Below are 15,809 nucleotides of genomic sequence, written 5' to 3' on the forward strand. Positions count from 1 at the left end.
ACTCACTCTCTTGCTGGTAATAGCCCATCCAAAGTGACCACTCTGTGAGTATGCATCCGATGAAGTGAGCTGTAGCTCACGAAAGCTCATGCTCAAATAAATTGGTTAGTCTCTAAGGTGCCACCAGTACTCCTTTTCTTTTTGCGAATACAGACTAACACGGCTATTACTCTGAAACCTCTAATTTTAGGATATGTTAGTCCAAAAAGCTGGGGCTCCCTTTAATAGAGAGCAAGAGGACTGAAGTGAAGGAGAGGACCAAGAGTCACAATACTCCTTGAGACTTATGGGTAACGGAAATAGGAGCTGATCTATATTCCAGAGGACATCAGAAAGCATTATTGCACAGGAGTTCTGTGTCATTAGCACTAATGGAACGTGAGGCCTGCGTGATGGCGGAGTGAAAATGGAATCAAATTTTTGTACTCAAAGCAGTTATAGGTGTAAACCAACTCTTAATAAATCGGCAATGCAGTTAAGATACAATGTGAAATTGCTAATCCAAACTGATGTGGGGTTATTCTGGTATTGTCAAAGCTGAATTCCAACAGGCTCTGATATCTTGGCATTTGCTGACATGGGACTATATTTGCACTTCATCCAGCTTTAAAATCCTGTGAAGAATCCTGTTGTTGATGGGTTGCAAAGGGGAAAAAGTGCTTCTCCCGTTTGAAACATCAGAGCAATGATTCTCAACCTGTGGCCCGTGGGCCGCTTGCGGGCCAATCAGCACGCAGCTGCTGCCCATGTGACATCCTCAGGGCTATACAGATAGTACTGGATGCGGTAAATAGGTTGAGAACTACTTCATCAGAGCATAATTAGGGACAATGTAATGGGGAGAATTGGCTCATTTTCTGTGGTGCGGTTTGTTTGGGATTTTTTTTTTATGGCTACTTTGCTTCAAGGGATATTTTCACACTCCTGTATCTCCATGTATTTCTAATTGATGAATAATGTTTTTTTTAATTAGTGTTTTCACAAAGTGTGCCAAGGGAGAAACATGCTGAATGAATGTACAACATCTCTGGAGATGGTGTGTGTGGCTCACTGAATCCTATAGCTATACAAAAGAAGCATGGCCTTGTAGTTAAGGCACTGGCCTGAGAGGCTGAGGATCTGGGGTCTATCCTCAGCTCTGCAGTATACTTTATGGTGCCTTATTTTCCTTCAGGAAAATGGGGGAAATATTTGCTGTTCCATCTTTTGTCTGTCCTGTTTAGATTGTAAGCTGTCTGGGCAGGGATGGTCTCTAGTATCATGTGTTTGTACAGCACCTAGCACGATGGGTGCAGGAACTCCGCTGGGACCTTTATGCAGGCACTACAGTAATATGGTATGTATCTCAGTGGCCTCCAGTCACGGACATGCACGCAGTTGGCGGTGCTCTAAGGATCAACGATAAGCTTCTGTGTTGGGCCCCACTGGTGCCCTGACACTCACGAGACTGGTCTGGAGCAGCCCCATTTCAGCAGTGATCAAATGGAAGGTTTTGTGCCGGGTAGGCTGGTGCAATTGGTCAAAGAGTGGAGAACCGTTGAGATGCGTAAACTTATTAGGCTGGGTGCCCAAGGGCAGTGTATTTTGCTGCTGCTTTATTTCCTCCATAGGACCCTATTAAATTAACATGTGTGTATGTGTCTCTGCCCTAGGAATTCACAGGTGTGCTCCTGAGCCATGGGCTTCTTGGCGGGATGGTGTTGTTTCTAGTGACCTTCCCAAGACACCACAAGTGTCCCCTTTCTCCTGGACACCTGCATGTCCTCTCCCCAGTCCTCAATTGCATAGTGCCCTGCCTCATTGCCAGAGATGGGAGAACCCTCCCAATGTGGGGGACCTAGTGAAGACTGCTGCCTCTGGGAAAGCAAGCTCTGGAAGCCTGCATTAAAGTGCAGATGTTTGGGAAGGTTAAAAGGGGTGGGGGTGGGGAGGTTGCAAGCCATTCATGATGCCAGTTTCAGCCTGGTGAGCCAAATCTTCCTGAGCAGTGTGTTGCTAGGCGAGACTGCATTCAGGTTAAAAATGACTTTCTTGTGAAACATAAGGGTTTGTGTATTTTGGTTTTAGTTTTGGTTTCTTTTTCAATTCCCTCCATTGTAATGATCTTGCTGGGAACCGGGGCACCTTTAATGGCTCCTTGCTGTTGCGTATCGCAGGAGGCTGATACGGACGATAACCAGGGCACGCTGGGCTTCGACGAGTTCTGCGCCTTCTACAAGATGATGTCGACGCGGCGCGATCTGTACCTGCTCATGCTCACCTACAGCAACCACAAGGACTATCTAGATGCAGATGACCTGAAGCGCTTCCTTGAGATTGAGCAAAAGGTAGGTGGGCACTGGGGAGAGAAGTGCAGCTTGGGTGCAGAACCCTGGTATCTCTCCCTTAGAAAGCTACAATGTTCCAACCTTCCACTTAAAGGTGATCTTTTAATGGTTCGCTCGTGGCTTCTTCCCAAAGTGGACAGAAACCCTACCAAACCTTGACTTTTATGTGATACCAAGGTCACCTGCAGAGCATGTCCAAACCTGTGCACAGAAACTTCAAGCCTATTGCCACTCGATGTTATTTATCCCAGCTGAGTTCTTGGTTTTGATGTCTTAAAATGGAAAGCGATTCTGATAAGCTAGTGCTACCTCTTTTTCTCTTTATATGCAGCACCCTTGGCAGGTTTGAATAATCGGCCTGCTCATTTAGGGAACATTGGAGAAATTAATACTCTCCATAAACTGGGAGAGCAAAGATGGGCTAACCATCTAATTTAGCATGGAAGATGGATTGTGTTTTACTCCTGTGGATCTCACCTGGTATGTTGATTTCTTAATGATCATAATTTGCACGCCCCACCTAATATCAAAATTGGATGTCATTGTACATAGCGTACCCTGTATGCACTGGACAGCTTTTTTAATTTAATTTTTTAAAGCAGTAATAACTGAGTGCTTTAATTGTGCACAGCAGAGCGTGGGCATGACTCTTGGTGACAGAGGGAATAATCCAAGCAAAAGTTAATGTTTGCCATATGTTTGATTCAAGGCCTCTTCCTAATACTGGTTTATGTTAATTTCATGCTTGTAAAAGAGAAGGACAAATAGAACTGGCCAGAAGCAGGCAGGAGATGGGCAGGTACTATACAAACATGCCATTCATATATCTGAAAATGTATCCCAAGGTACCCCTTCTGTTGCAGTTATTAGTCTCCCAAAGCCAGAGCCTTCTGATCAGGCCAAACTCCATATGGCCTAGAAAAATGCATCCGTGTCCACCTCAGACCACTGAATTCACCTTTCCCATTTTCACTGACTTTTTGAATAAAGATTTAGTTTCACGCTACAGACTGTAATATTGTTGAACAAACAATTGTCACTGTAGGAACATGTTTTGCAGTATCACACCTACCAGCTGCTTTGATGGGCCCTGTCTCACGAGCTTGGTTCACAATGGTTTTTACTCTACTAGACACTTATTACTGGAAAGATACATGGCTAGCTTTATAACTAAGCATTACTGTAAGGTTTCTGACCAGCCCCCTGGGTTCTAAATCTGCCATGTTTTAATTCTGTGGGTGGGATGAATTTTTACATTTGTTTCAAGTAGAGAGCATTTCCGAGGTGCAATTGAAAAGTTTAGTAGTTACCTACATCTGGCTACTCCAATCATGGGGCATGTGGGGCACTCAGACAATTGGGTGACTTAGACAAAAGCCACTGATACCGCTTCAGGCCTGGTGTGGATGTTTCCTGGAATCTCCTTATTCCTTCCCTATCTCCCTAATGCAGATCATTCTGCTGTAGCTTCCCTCCTTCCCCTTACTTTTCCTTTAGAAAAATCCTGCAGACATGTGGCTAGATGGAGACATTTGACTCTTTCCAGTATGAGAGACGGGAGTGGGAGGTAATATCTTTTACTGGGCCAACATCTGTTGGTGAGAGAGACAGGCTTTCAAGCTCCACAGAGCTCTTCTTTAGGTCTGGAAAAGATACCCTGAGTGTCACAGCTAAATAAAAGATGGAACAGATTGTTTAGCATAAGTAGTTAATACACATTTCAAGGGACCATTCAATTGTTAACACCTCTCCAGTAATCACCTTCCCAGTATGAGGCAACCTGATCCAGTGGTGATGTTTTTGCCTCTGTCTCTGTCTTGCTGCATGGCCTTGGGGGTAGAGTAATGAAGTGATTTGCCCACTGGAGGGTGGCCATCTTTCCCAGGCTTATTGAGAGGATTCACTGCTGGCTTGGATAGCCCTTTGGAGATAGAAAGGACTAACTGTTTGGTCCTTCTCTTGCCACTCTAGTGGGTTTTACAAGCCACACACTGTTCTGTCAGTTCATCTGATTTGAAAGAGATGAAGAGTTTATGGTCCAACAGAGCAGGTGGTTCTCTAGTAGAAGCCAGTACCTAATGGCAAGCATTACACCTAACGCTGTTCATAAAATCAGACCTTTCATATGTCTTCAGAGACTTTAACTCCTGGGTTTATAAGCTTTACTAGTCAAATATTGAATTTTACCTCAATGACCTTGCCATAGTTATCAATGGGCTGTCAGTTAAATAGCAGCAAGCTAATCTCCATGCACCCTGTTGCAGTAGCTGCTATGTACAGTGGAATTAATGATTTGCTCCTTGTAGGCAAGGGCTAAACAGGAAGGTTTGCATTCTTTATGCATATTAGTCACTTTTATCCATCAACCGGTGCTGCAGATTAAAGATGTTGGCTCCCTTTCCTGAAAGCTCCTGTAGGCTTTTGTGAAAAGGAAACAAATAGAGGTGTACCGTGCTTTTATTTTCTCATGGCTAAAGCGAAGTAGCTTCCTCTCTGCACACGTACGTACACATGCTTATACAAATGCATTGATGTATTCCATCTTCTGCATCAAATCTCAACTATACCCACCTTGGTGGGAACAGCCAACTGCCAGCTACGTGATCGCCTTGGTTATTGGTGGCTTCAGTGGGCTGATCGTTTTAAAATAAGCCATGAATGATGAAAAATACAAATGTTAATATCACCCCTCTCAGCAGCCATAGGAACTGAACAAAGGCTGCCACATATTAGGGCATCTATGCCAGCAAACACTGGTATGTAGCGAGGACTGCTGCAAATAGCTGGTAGACCTTGCCAGAAGTGCCAGTTAACCAGATTTTGTGACCCATTCATCTGTTGCTTAGTGTGAATGTGCTTTACTGTACCTGTACCTTACCAGTTGTTCCTCTTATCAGGTTCTGAGCGGCTTCTAATGCATAGCTGTCTAAACCATTTGGACTGCAAGGTTGTTGGCTGGTCTGTTCTGGGAAAGTTAAAGCCTATTGCAGTGAAGAGGCTGGTGGTTATTTTAAGTTGGCTGGTAATGGAGGAGCGATTTAGTAAGCTAGAGTGCCACTAGCAATGGGGACAGGGAAACCAGCCCACTATAAATGTGACCGAAGGAACATGTAATAAAAGACCACATTGCAATGCTTAAATAAAAGGGGAGAGGGAAGGCGGATGCCAGAAGCTGAAGGGTCAGTATGGCCCCAGAGGAAGACAGGAGCTATGAAGTTAAGGTAAAATCCAACCAGAGAGCCCTGCAGTTTAGAGTATTTCTTTTCATAGAGGAGAGAGGGATTCCAGTGGAATTTTTTTTCAAGATTTCATTAAGTCTGAGAATTTAGTGAAGTTGTTTTGTTTCTCTTGCTCCACTTTAACATCCTCAGGAGAAAGGGAGCATTTCAACTGTCCATTGGCCCCACCCCACACCAACTGATATAAAACCCCTTTTCTCCTCTACTTCTGCCCTGGAGGCTCCTCTGTCAGGACGAGGCTGGGGCATTCCTGGTTTTAGGGAGGCAGCAAAATAATAGCTCAGCCAGGACTTTTTTTTTCTCGCCAGAATTGTAGAAGTAGATGGGGTGGGAAAGAAAAACTACCATGGACAGCAATGGCGAAGTCAGCACGAAAACTCCTAGCCTGGGCTATCTCTGTCCATGTGCTTCTGCTTTTCATGCTCTGATAGAGTCTCACGAGTCACCTGCTAATTAAATAAATGAACACCCATCCCTTTGTGCCTGTTGTCTCTTTAAACGAGTTAGGCAGTGTGTCTGTTTCCCTGGGCCTATTGATCCTCTTCATGCTGAGAGAAAAAAATTAACTTCAGCCATAGGACTCAATCAGTTCAGCTAATCGCTGGCACTGAGCACTAAAAGCTCTCCAGCTTTCCTCCCACAGATAGTGCGGCCCTCTCTAATGCAATACGTCTAGAACGAGCAGGTGTTGCTGCTGTAGGTTTGAGCCTTGTCAAAAACAGAACAAAAGCATGCAACAGCAGTGCTGAGCTAGCAGCAGGGAAAGGCCTTGTTGTGGGATTGGGACGAGAAATCTCATGAAAACCAGCTTTCTTATGAGATCCTGCCTTTGCTGGTCATGGCCAAAATGTAAATGCTGCAAGAAAGGTGTTTTGGTAGGGAGACTTCTGGGCTTTTTTATCTCAGCCCAGCCCAGCCAAGCCAGGACATTCACTGGAAGGAGAGTGCTTTTTTCATGCTCCTTAATCTGTTGTGTTTTGAACCTCCCCACAAGAAGGCTCCAGTCCAGTGTCAAAACTGCTGACCCTTTGGGCATGGGTCCACCTTGCCCAACCCACCACCATAATTAGTCCCTTTGTTGGCAGACTCAGCAGAGAGGGCAAGGACGGAACGGTCCATGCACTCTGAAGTCCCCTTGCAAGTGGTTCCTCCTGGGCAGGATACAGTTCTGTTTGTGCACTTCCAGAGAAGCTTGCACTGCCACTGCCATGCTGTAGGTCTTCTGTGGGTAGATGGAGAATGCCCTGCTCCAGGCATCTGTCATGAGATGTTAACTCCTCCTCCCTCTTTATGCTTTACTTATTTTTACGTGTGTATTTTTGAAAGATTCTGCTTGGCTTTTTCATCTGAGCCATTCTTTGGGACAGGCACCATATGGTCGTGTGTGTGCGCAGCACCTCACACAGTGAAGCCTTGATCCTGATTTGTAGCACTACTGATGACAGATGTAGTAAATAATTGGTCATCCAGTTCTGTTTACATAATGCAGGGCTATATGGTTCCTTTTTAAACATAAATGGAGCTAACCATAAATGGCCTAACTTTCAATTGTCAATGTCTCAGAACATGCAGAATTTTCTCTGTGCACACATCTTGAGGACCAGAATGAAATCCTACCATTGATCAAAGTAACAGATGCACTAGAAATGCTTCCAATAATCTCCTGTCCTTCTGATACCTGGCCAATTTGTAATAATTCATTCTTCTCTCCACTGGCTCCTGGAGTTCTGTTTTGTTGCATGCCTCTAAAGTGAAAACCTTTTGACAATACAAATTAATCCTGCAGCCAAAAGACCCTATTGGGCCATAGCAAAACACGTGCTGTTTGGTTGCCCTGTGGGCTTAAAAACACTAAACAAAATTGACCTGCAAAGCAGAAATCGTGCTCTGTGTTTTATTGTGTGCTATCAGGCAGCTGCCAATGGGACTAACTTTTCACTAAGCAGCCTGATTCTTATCTGACCTGACACTGAGTGGCAGGAGTGGGAATTTTAGTGAACAGTGTAAAAATCCTAGTGCTAGTGCAGAAAATACAGCGAGTTCTCATACTACACAGAGAAAAGAGAACTAGGGGAGCAGTGGATGATTATTTAGTTAACGAGATGTTCTCCACTTCATGTTCTGTTTCCTTTCTAGATGACTAATGTGACCAAGGAGTACTGCCTGCAAATTATCAATCAATTTGAACCGTGTCTGGAGAACAAGAAGCAGCGGGCTCTGGGAATAGACGGTAAGTTGGTTTTTGCTGCTGTTCTGGAAAATGCCCAATGGACGCTAAATGCTAGTTCGAATTTGACACTTGTTTGAGAACTGTATGATGTCACCTTGCATAGGGGATGCTTTGTCTGTGCTTTTCTGTTAATGTTGTTGACGTGGGCTGGGATTTTCAAAGGAGCCTAAGGGAGTTAGACACCCGGAGGGATGAGGCTCCTGTCATTGCAAGTCAATGGGGGTTGGATGCCTGTCTGTCATTTATGCCTTTGAAAGTCTCTCCCCAGGTCCTACTGAAATGCAATGGAAACTGTCACTTAACTCCCCTAGGCATCTGTGACAATCCCAGACAAAGTGTTAATCCCCCTCACCCCCCAATGAACAACAAATGTTAGAGTGTTAATAAAACCAGTGTTCTGAGCATGTGTCGAAATTTACAATGGGGGTGGTAAATAATGTTGCCCCAAGTAGCACACTCTCAGCGGGCCCGGTGCTGATGGGCTCTCACTGAACACCAGGTGCTGCACTGAACAAGACTTCAGTGGTGGCCAGGTGGTACAGGTTGCTTTAGGGCTGATTCTGAATCCCTTACTCAGTACAGTGGCCCCTTTATCCACGGTGGTCCCATCAACTCCAAAAGCAAACAAGGAGTGCTAGTCAGGCCCTGGAAATGTTGTTTGGCAATAGATTGTGTGGGAAGTGTCTTGAGCTAGGTTTCAAAAAAAAAAAAGCCGTAATATGCACATCTGTGGCTGTGTTGAACTAATGCAGAATGGCCAAGTATAAATTGGTACAGTCTGTTCTTCAACCCAAATGAATGGGGTAGTATCCAATACCTGGAGTCGCCTCTTTGTCGTTGGTGAAGGATGGTTCCTATATAATGGATTCAGGTCTCTCCTGCTCTGGGGACTGAAATCGCTGTTGCCCTGTCCCTTACAGCAGGTAAAACACTCCGTTCGGGATGTGTTGTGCTTTACGCCCACTTCACCTGAGTGTTAGAACAGAGAATCGGGTCCATCAGCTTGGCTGCCTTGTGATTGGACATTAGCCTGATCTTACCTGAGACTTAGACATGTTAGACAAGAAGGGATCATTGTGATCATCTCATCTGACCTCCTGCATAACAGAGTAATTCCTGCAATGAACCCAGGTTGTCTGAGTGAGGGAGAACATCTGACTTTACTCTTGTTATGTTTTAACACAACTTCTCTTCCTTCTTACCGGTAAACTCAAAGTGCGTGGGAGTTACTGCTCACTCCTGGGCTCAGAAGACAGATTGCACAGATATTAGCGACATTGGATTGCCTGTTAGGGTCTATAAACATTGCTTTGAAGAAGTCAAGCCTATGAGCAACAGTACTTACCCCTAACAGGCAAAGCATAGACTGTGGGATCACCTTGACAAGAGGCACAGAACTACGTTACTCACGGCTGGTTGTGCTGCTGTGAGAGATTCTGGAGCACAGGTGTTACTCCACCATGAAATGGAAGTCTAGCACAGGAGCCAGTAGCTTGGTCCTCATTTGAGAAGTTATTGCAGAGGGACTCCATATGATTTCTTTCTTACTTTTTATATATACAGTTTCTTATGGATGGAAAAGATGCTCTTGTGCTTAAGGCACAAAATAGGGAGGCAGACTTGGGGTCTACTCTTAGCCAGTGGTGAGCTGGAGCTGGTTCGCACTGGTTCGCTAGAACCGGTTGTTAAATTCCACGAGGGACAACCGGGCCTAAAAAGGCTTCTAAATTTAACCGGCCAAAAGTGGCGCCTTAGGCACCGACTCCATTTTCCAAGGGGAAAATTTGGTGGGTGCAGAGCACCCACCGGCAGCTCCCCGCCCTACCCCCAGCCCCAGCTCACCTCCGCTCCGCCTCCTCCCCTGAACGCGCCGCCCCACTCTGCTTTTCCGCCGCCCCCCACCACCCCCCCGGCTTCCCGCAAATCAGCTGTTCGTGCGGGAAGCCGGGGCGGGCTGAGAAGCCGGCGGCGGCTTCGCACTCAGGCCCAGGGAGGTGGAGGTGAGCTGGGGCGGCGGGATGCGAGGAGGGCTGCCCACGCCACAGCACGTAACCGGGGGGGCGGGGGGGAGCTCAGGGGAACCACTCCCCGCCCCAGCTCACCTCCGCCACCCTCGGCCCGAGCGGGAAGCTGCTGCCTGCTTCTCAGCCCTCCCAGGCTTCCCACTGAACAGCTTATTTGCGGGAAGCCGGGGGGGGGGGGGGGGGCGCGGAGAAGCAGAGAGGGGAGGTGCGTTCAGGGGCGGAGGCGGAGCGGAGGTGAGGTGAGCTGGGGCCGGGCGCGGGACAAGGAGCTGCCGGTGGGTGCTCTGCACCCACCAATTTTCCCCATGGGTGCTCCAGTCCCGGAGCACCCAGGGAGTTGGTGCCTAAGGCAACACTTTTGATGTGATCAGTGGGGGGAGCGGCTGCTCCCCCCCCCCCGAAGCTACGCTCTCCCACCCCTAGGAGCCAGAGGGACCTGCCGGATGCTTCCTGTGAGCTGCCCCAGGTAAGCACTGCTGGGACTCCCCACCTCGGCCCCCAGCAGGTCTATCTGGCTCTTAGGGGTGGGGTGGGCACCCACTACGGTAGCCCACGAGACCCTCCTGCCCGATTCGGGGGGAAGTCAGGGGACGGGGAGGGGGGTGGATGGGGCAGGGGTCATGGGGCGGGGCATCAAGGAACATGGGGGGTTGGATGGGGCAGGAGTCCCGGGGCAGTGGGGGTGGGCAACGACCCCCTCGTGGGGTGAGGAGGGAACTGGTTGTTAAGATTTTGGCAGCTCGTCACTGCTCTTAGCTCTGTGCCAGATGCCCTATGTAACCTTGGGTTTAGATTAGTTTTCCCACCTGCAAATGGGAGCAATAATAACTCTGACCTCCATTCTTCCCAGGAGGCTGTAAAGCTTCACTTCGCTAATCTTTTATAAAGCACTTCGAGATCCTGGCATCAGAAGCACAGAGCATTGCTCTTTATTATTGTGGTTTGAAAATATAAAACAAGTGCTTGGGATAGTTGACGAAGTTTATGATGAAACATGCTCTATTTCTCCTCAACTTTTTATTGATAATTGGTTGCAGTTCTAAGATCCTACCTGGTATTGACCAAGCTTTTGGTCTGCCAAAAACTGCTGAGAGAGAGTGAGTAAGTCTGGTAAATGTCTTGTCTGGGCTGCCTATCTAGGAAATACACCTGTCCCTTTTTTGAAATGGTTCGAAATGTGCAGAAGACTGACAAGTTGTGTATATCCAGGACTCTTGTTTGCAGGCATTGCAATTATTGCAATTCTTTCTGCTGGTCTACACATCTCATTTACCCATATCTTATCCCAGGACCTGATTTTGAGAGCCTGTATGCCTAATCAAATAGCTAATATATTTGGGGAGGAGGGATTGAGAACACACTTTACAGATTACTAGATTTTGCTGAGGATGGGCAATAGCCAGGCCTGAGACTAATGTGTGAGCTCCAGGAGTTATTTTTCATTAGGATGAAGAAAGGATGGAGAGGGACAAAGCCCCTCTGTTTTGCTCAGATAGTGTCTGAGGGGGGCTGTGTAGGGCTGTTTCCCAAGCATTCTCCCTCGTACTCCATTACGTTTTTTAAATTGGCATCTTCTTCAGGGAAAAGTTCATTCTTCAGGGCTGTCCACTCTGGCACGTCTAGCTAGCCCCATGTCCTCTAAATGTTTTTTTTTAATTCACATAGGGGGTTGTGTAATCTTATAACCTCCTTAGACTGCAGAATGCTGCTGCTTCATTTATGTAATCTAGTACAGAGTTGTTCTTTTCATGGCTTTGTGTTCTCTCCATCCATCTCTCCATCTAGACTTTAGGTCTCTCTTGCCCTCTATAAAGGCTAGCTGGAAGAGGGCTAGCTAGAGAGGCTGGACTGTAATAGTGCTGAAGACAGAAGTCCTCTGTTTTTCCCCGGAACCAGTATGGCCACACGCAATGCAGTGCAAGTTCCCTGCCAATGACTTGGAGGGCCCATTCTCTCCTGGTGATCTGTTGAGATTGCCAAGTAGGGATCTAATTTATGTCCTCTGTAGTGGTGGCTTCTTGTCATGTGGCACCTGACTAGTAGGAACTGGACTGAGATGATAATTTTAATAGGATCACGGTTTGCTGCTGAGCAAAATAAAGCACCTTGTGTGACAGGAGGCTTTCCTGAGAATGGAGTCAAGCTCTCGAGGTCTTCGTTTCACACTGCTGACAGCATCCCGAGGCATTCATTTTTCTTCATTCTAGAGCTGACGGACACAGTTAGTGTTAGCTAATTATGGCAGTTTCAGCATTAAACTTCAGCAAGTGCATGAAACAAGCACCAGGGCCAGTTCACAGGGGGCCCAATTAGCGATACACAGAACCGCTCCTTCAGCAGTCAAATCTATCATCCAGAATGAGGGAATGATTAATTTGCTGCAAGCAGCTGGTACTATTTTTGCTAGTGTGCAATACATCCTATTGATTTTTCATCCTAGCTGATCTTACTTGGGTAGCCTCTTGCTTTTACGCAAACTATGGTAATGGTTTGCTGGAGGAGGTGTTCTGATCATGATATGTTCAATTCTCTTGCAAGCTGGCCTAAAGCTGCCGTGTCTTAGTATTGGCTACAGGAGTTACGAGCCTGCTGATTTGAAAGTGACCCCCTGCTACATTGCATTCAACACAGGCCATCAAATAGGGTGAAATCTTGTTATCAATAGTTGGTGGAAGTGGGGTGGCTAGTGCTATTATTGGGCCTGATTGCTTATTTCTGTTTGAGACATGTTTGATGGAAAGAGAAAATGCTACAGTGCAAACATTATGTTCCCCTCTACTGAGATAGTCTTGAGAAAGCAGTGTGACTTGCCTATGTAGTTCGTTGGTATTTTTGCAGTTCTAGCAAAGATGTTGTTTTTAAAGAAAAATCTAAGTGGTATGAATGCAAATCAAGCATATAATGATTTAGTCAATGAAGATCAGGTGTCAGTTTATCTGCATAGATCCACAACTGAGCAATTAAATACAATAATAATTAGTGAACAATTGTTTTTCTTTCAACATGTATTAACCCAGTTACTCTTATGGAAAAGTTCCTGTTGTGTTTAATAGGAATTAAACCAATTGAGTTCCACAGAAATTACTTTAACATATAGAATGTTAATAGATAATGAGAACCTTTTCTGTAAGTGGTATTTGAATTTTCTGTTGCAGGAACAGAATTCTCTGTTACATTCTATAGCAGTGGTCCCCAAACTGTGGGGCATGCACCCCTGCGGGGAGCACTGAAGAATGTTTTGGGGGGATGCATCGGGCCCCGGGCCAGCCCCCATGGGGGGCACGGAGGGAGCACCGCCAAGCTCTTCTCCCAGCCTCAGCTTCTCTCTGCCCCCAGTCCAGTTCCTCCCCCATCCCCAGTTCTGTCCCCAGCTCTGCCTTCAGCTGAAACTCCTCTGAGCCATCTGTGCAGTAACAGAAGGGGACATGGACTGATTCTATTACTGGTAAGGGAGGGGAGTGACAGGAAATGTTTGGGTACCACTGGTCTATGGGATGGCTGGAAAGCCTATAAAATGGTTATTGTTTTCCATTACATCCTATAGAACTCTTCCATAAGAGTAGCGTGACCTAACCTTTGGTTTTTGAACCTTCATGATACATCCTATAGAATTGTATGGAAAGGGAGGACACAGCTGAATACAACTGACAGTCTCTACTAGGAGTGTTATTACATTTTTGCAAGTCTTCGTGAGAACTTGCAGACTTTTGTTTGAAGGTGAAACTTTTGGCATCTAAGATGGCATAGACAGAGATTTCCCTTGCAGGAATAAATAAAATCCCTATGGAGACAAACATCTGAAAAATTGAGCTTTTCCCATTTGTTGCCTTCGTTTTTACCAGCAAAGAGGTGTCTGAGCTAAAATGACTGTGTTGCACTCTTTTTTTAATTTTACACAAGTGTTTGCTTCTGGTCTGACTTGTTTGTTTTTTCTTTTTTCTTTTTTTCCCCATGGTTTCTAGGCAGGGAGGATTGCCTGGCTTTGCACACCATTGTGGAAAGGGGGAAACGTGAGGTGCTCTGTTGGGGTTGATGTCCATTTGCAGAGTTGTGTAGGAACCCCTGATTCAGCACAGCACTTAATGCTTGTTCATGGGATTACTTGACTACTTAAAGTTAAGTTTCTGTTGAAGAGCCATGCTTTTGTTCAGAGCCTACCCAGGCAGGGACTGCACTAGGGCTAGGTTGAGGCTTTGCAGAGCTGTCTCAGGGTGGATTATTCAGCAGTCAACTACCAAAGTTCTCATTGTAGCCTGTGTTTAACAGCTCAGTTTAATAAGCATGTTTAATTACCACTCAAAGTCAGAATTTGAAGCCAGCAAGAACCATCATAAAGGAAATGTTTTTGCAGCAATTTATCACCAAGTTAATTTTCCCTGCAGCTTGAAGGCCAGTATTGGGAGGCTGATTCAGATTGTTTCTGTTTTCATTTCCTGGGTAGTCCTCTACTCTGTGACGGACTGATGTATTGTTTCACTAGAATCGTAGAAGATTAGGGTTGGAAGAGACCTCAGGAGGTCATCTAGTCCAACCCCCTGCTCAAAGCAGGACCAACCCCAACAAGTGAGCGTGTTAATTCATTTAGGAGGTAGCAGCATCTTCATATAGTCCCCACTTTGCTTATGGACTAGTGAGAGAGATGTCAGGGGAATGATTCATGGCAAAGTAGAGATCCCAGGGAATAAAGTCTTCATTGTTGTGGAGAGCTGTTAAGACCCAGTTGCAAATGGGGAACATGCAGCATTTCAGTGGAGTTGAACAAACGGGATTTGTGGGACACTTGGGATGGAAGTTATGGTTTTTACTAATCCTCTGTCCTGCAAGTACTGGGATGTGAGGCAACAGTTTCTCAACTATGGGAGAAAATCAGCTTCCCAAAGCTACTTCTCCAGTCCCTTCTTCCCCCCGTGTTCCCCCAAGTCCGTAAAGGGACGTGCAAAAAGGTGACATGATGGATCATTGTGCAGTGTCCTTCAAGGCAGGGAGTCTGCATGATCAACAAAGATTCCATTGCTTTGGGAAGCTAATTCTTCAGGTAGCATCTCTGTGCCTAGTCCAGCTGATGAGTGGCCTGGTGCAAATCCACAGTATTTCAGTGGCCTGCAAGCTTGATAAAGATACAGACAATAATGTGGTGCTGGCCTCTCTTGTCAGCGTGCATATGTGGAAATGTGGTGGCCCGTTAAAGTCAGGGATTCAAGTGTCTGTCTGCAGGAGCCAGGCAGAAGGGCAGACCAAGAACCAATGCACAGCCATGCCAGACAGGTTGGGGGCTGAGGCTTTCTCGGGAAGGCTCTCATGGGAGTTGGAGGAAAGAGAGGAATCCTTTCACGTTGTCCCTGGCTGTGACCGGGCATCGGAGACTGTCTGCATGGATGACAGTAACCCCTGCAGCTGTTACTCTCCCTCTGCATGTAGGAGAATGGCCGGTGCAACTATGTAATCATGGCTCAACTAGCCAGAAACCTTCATACTCCGGACACTGTGGTGCAGGGAACACCTGAGGAACAGCACTCTGGAGTATGCATGATGCCAGCAGCCCCTGAGAGAGGGGTCCTCAAATCCTGCCTTTCTTTGTGGAGTGAACCCACACTAGATTTGCCAAATTAGGGGGGCAAGGTTTGGTCCAGACAATCTCATATGACCCTTACTCCTGACATGCAACACTGTTCTCTCAATATCAAATTCCTGACTGGGGGGGCCTCTGAATGTGCCAAGTAGAAGTGTGGCTTTGTCATGTCCCCAAGGGACTGGGACGAGACTCCCGTCCCCCAAACTCATCTCACTGATAAGCAAAGGTCTCCAGAGGCTTCCATGTGCTCAACCCTTGGCCAGCATCTGTTTAATGAAATTAACCTGAATCATCAAATCTAGGCAGTAAAGAAACACTGCAGCCCTCTGTGCTGCAGAAGGCAGTCCAGGGCATTGTAGAAGGCAACGAGGAGAGATTCCAGACACCTTTTCCCTTTAACAATACATCCTCAGAACT

The 15,809-nt window shown here is 46.3% G+C and overlaps 1 protein-coding gene across 4 annotated transcripts in view; it reads left to right on the top strand.

Moving 5' to 3' along the window:
* The window catches only part of PLCH2 (phospholipase C eta 2), a 323,941-nt gene that overhangs the window by 242,351 nt on the left and 65,781 nt on the right, over positions 1 to 15,809 (top strand). For all 4 annotated transcript variants that reach the window (XM_043531629.1, XM_043531628.1, XM_027832321.3 and 1 more), the window contains 2 exons: positions 2,157 to 2,327; positions 7,703 to 7,796. In XM_043531629.1, coding sequence (XP_043387564.1) covers positions 2,157 to 2,327; positions 7,703 to 7,796 — 265 coding nt within the window. The remainder of the gene's footprint in view (positions 1 to 2,156; positions 2,328 to 7,702; positions 7,797 to 15,809) is intronic.

The sequence above is a fragment of the Chelonia mydas genome, chromosome 18 (assembly GCF_015237465.2).
Source record: "Chelonia mydas isolate rCheMyd1 chromosome 18, rCheMyd1.pri.v2, whole genome shotgun sequence".
Classification (NCBI taxonomy): Eukaryota; Metazoa; Chordata; order Testudines; family Cheloniidae; genus Chelonia; species Chelonia mydas.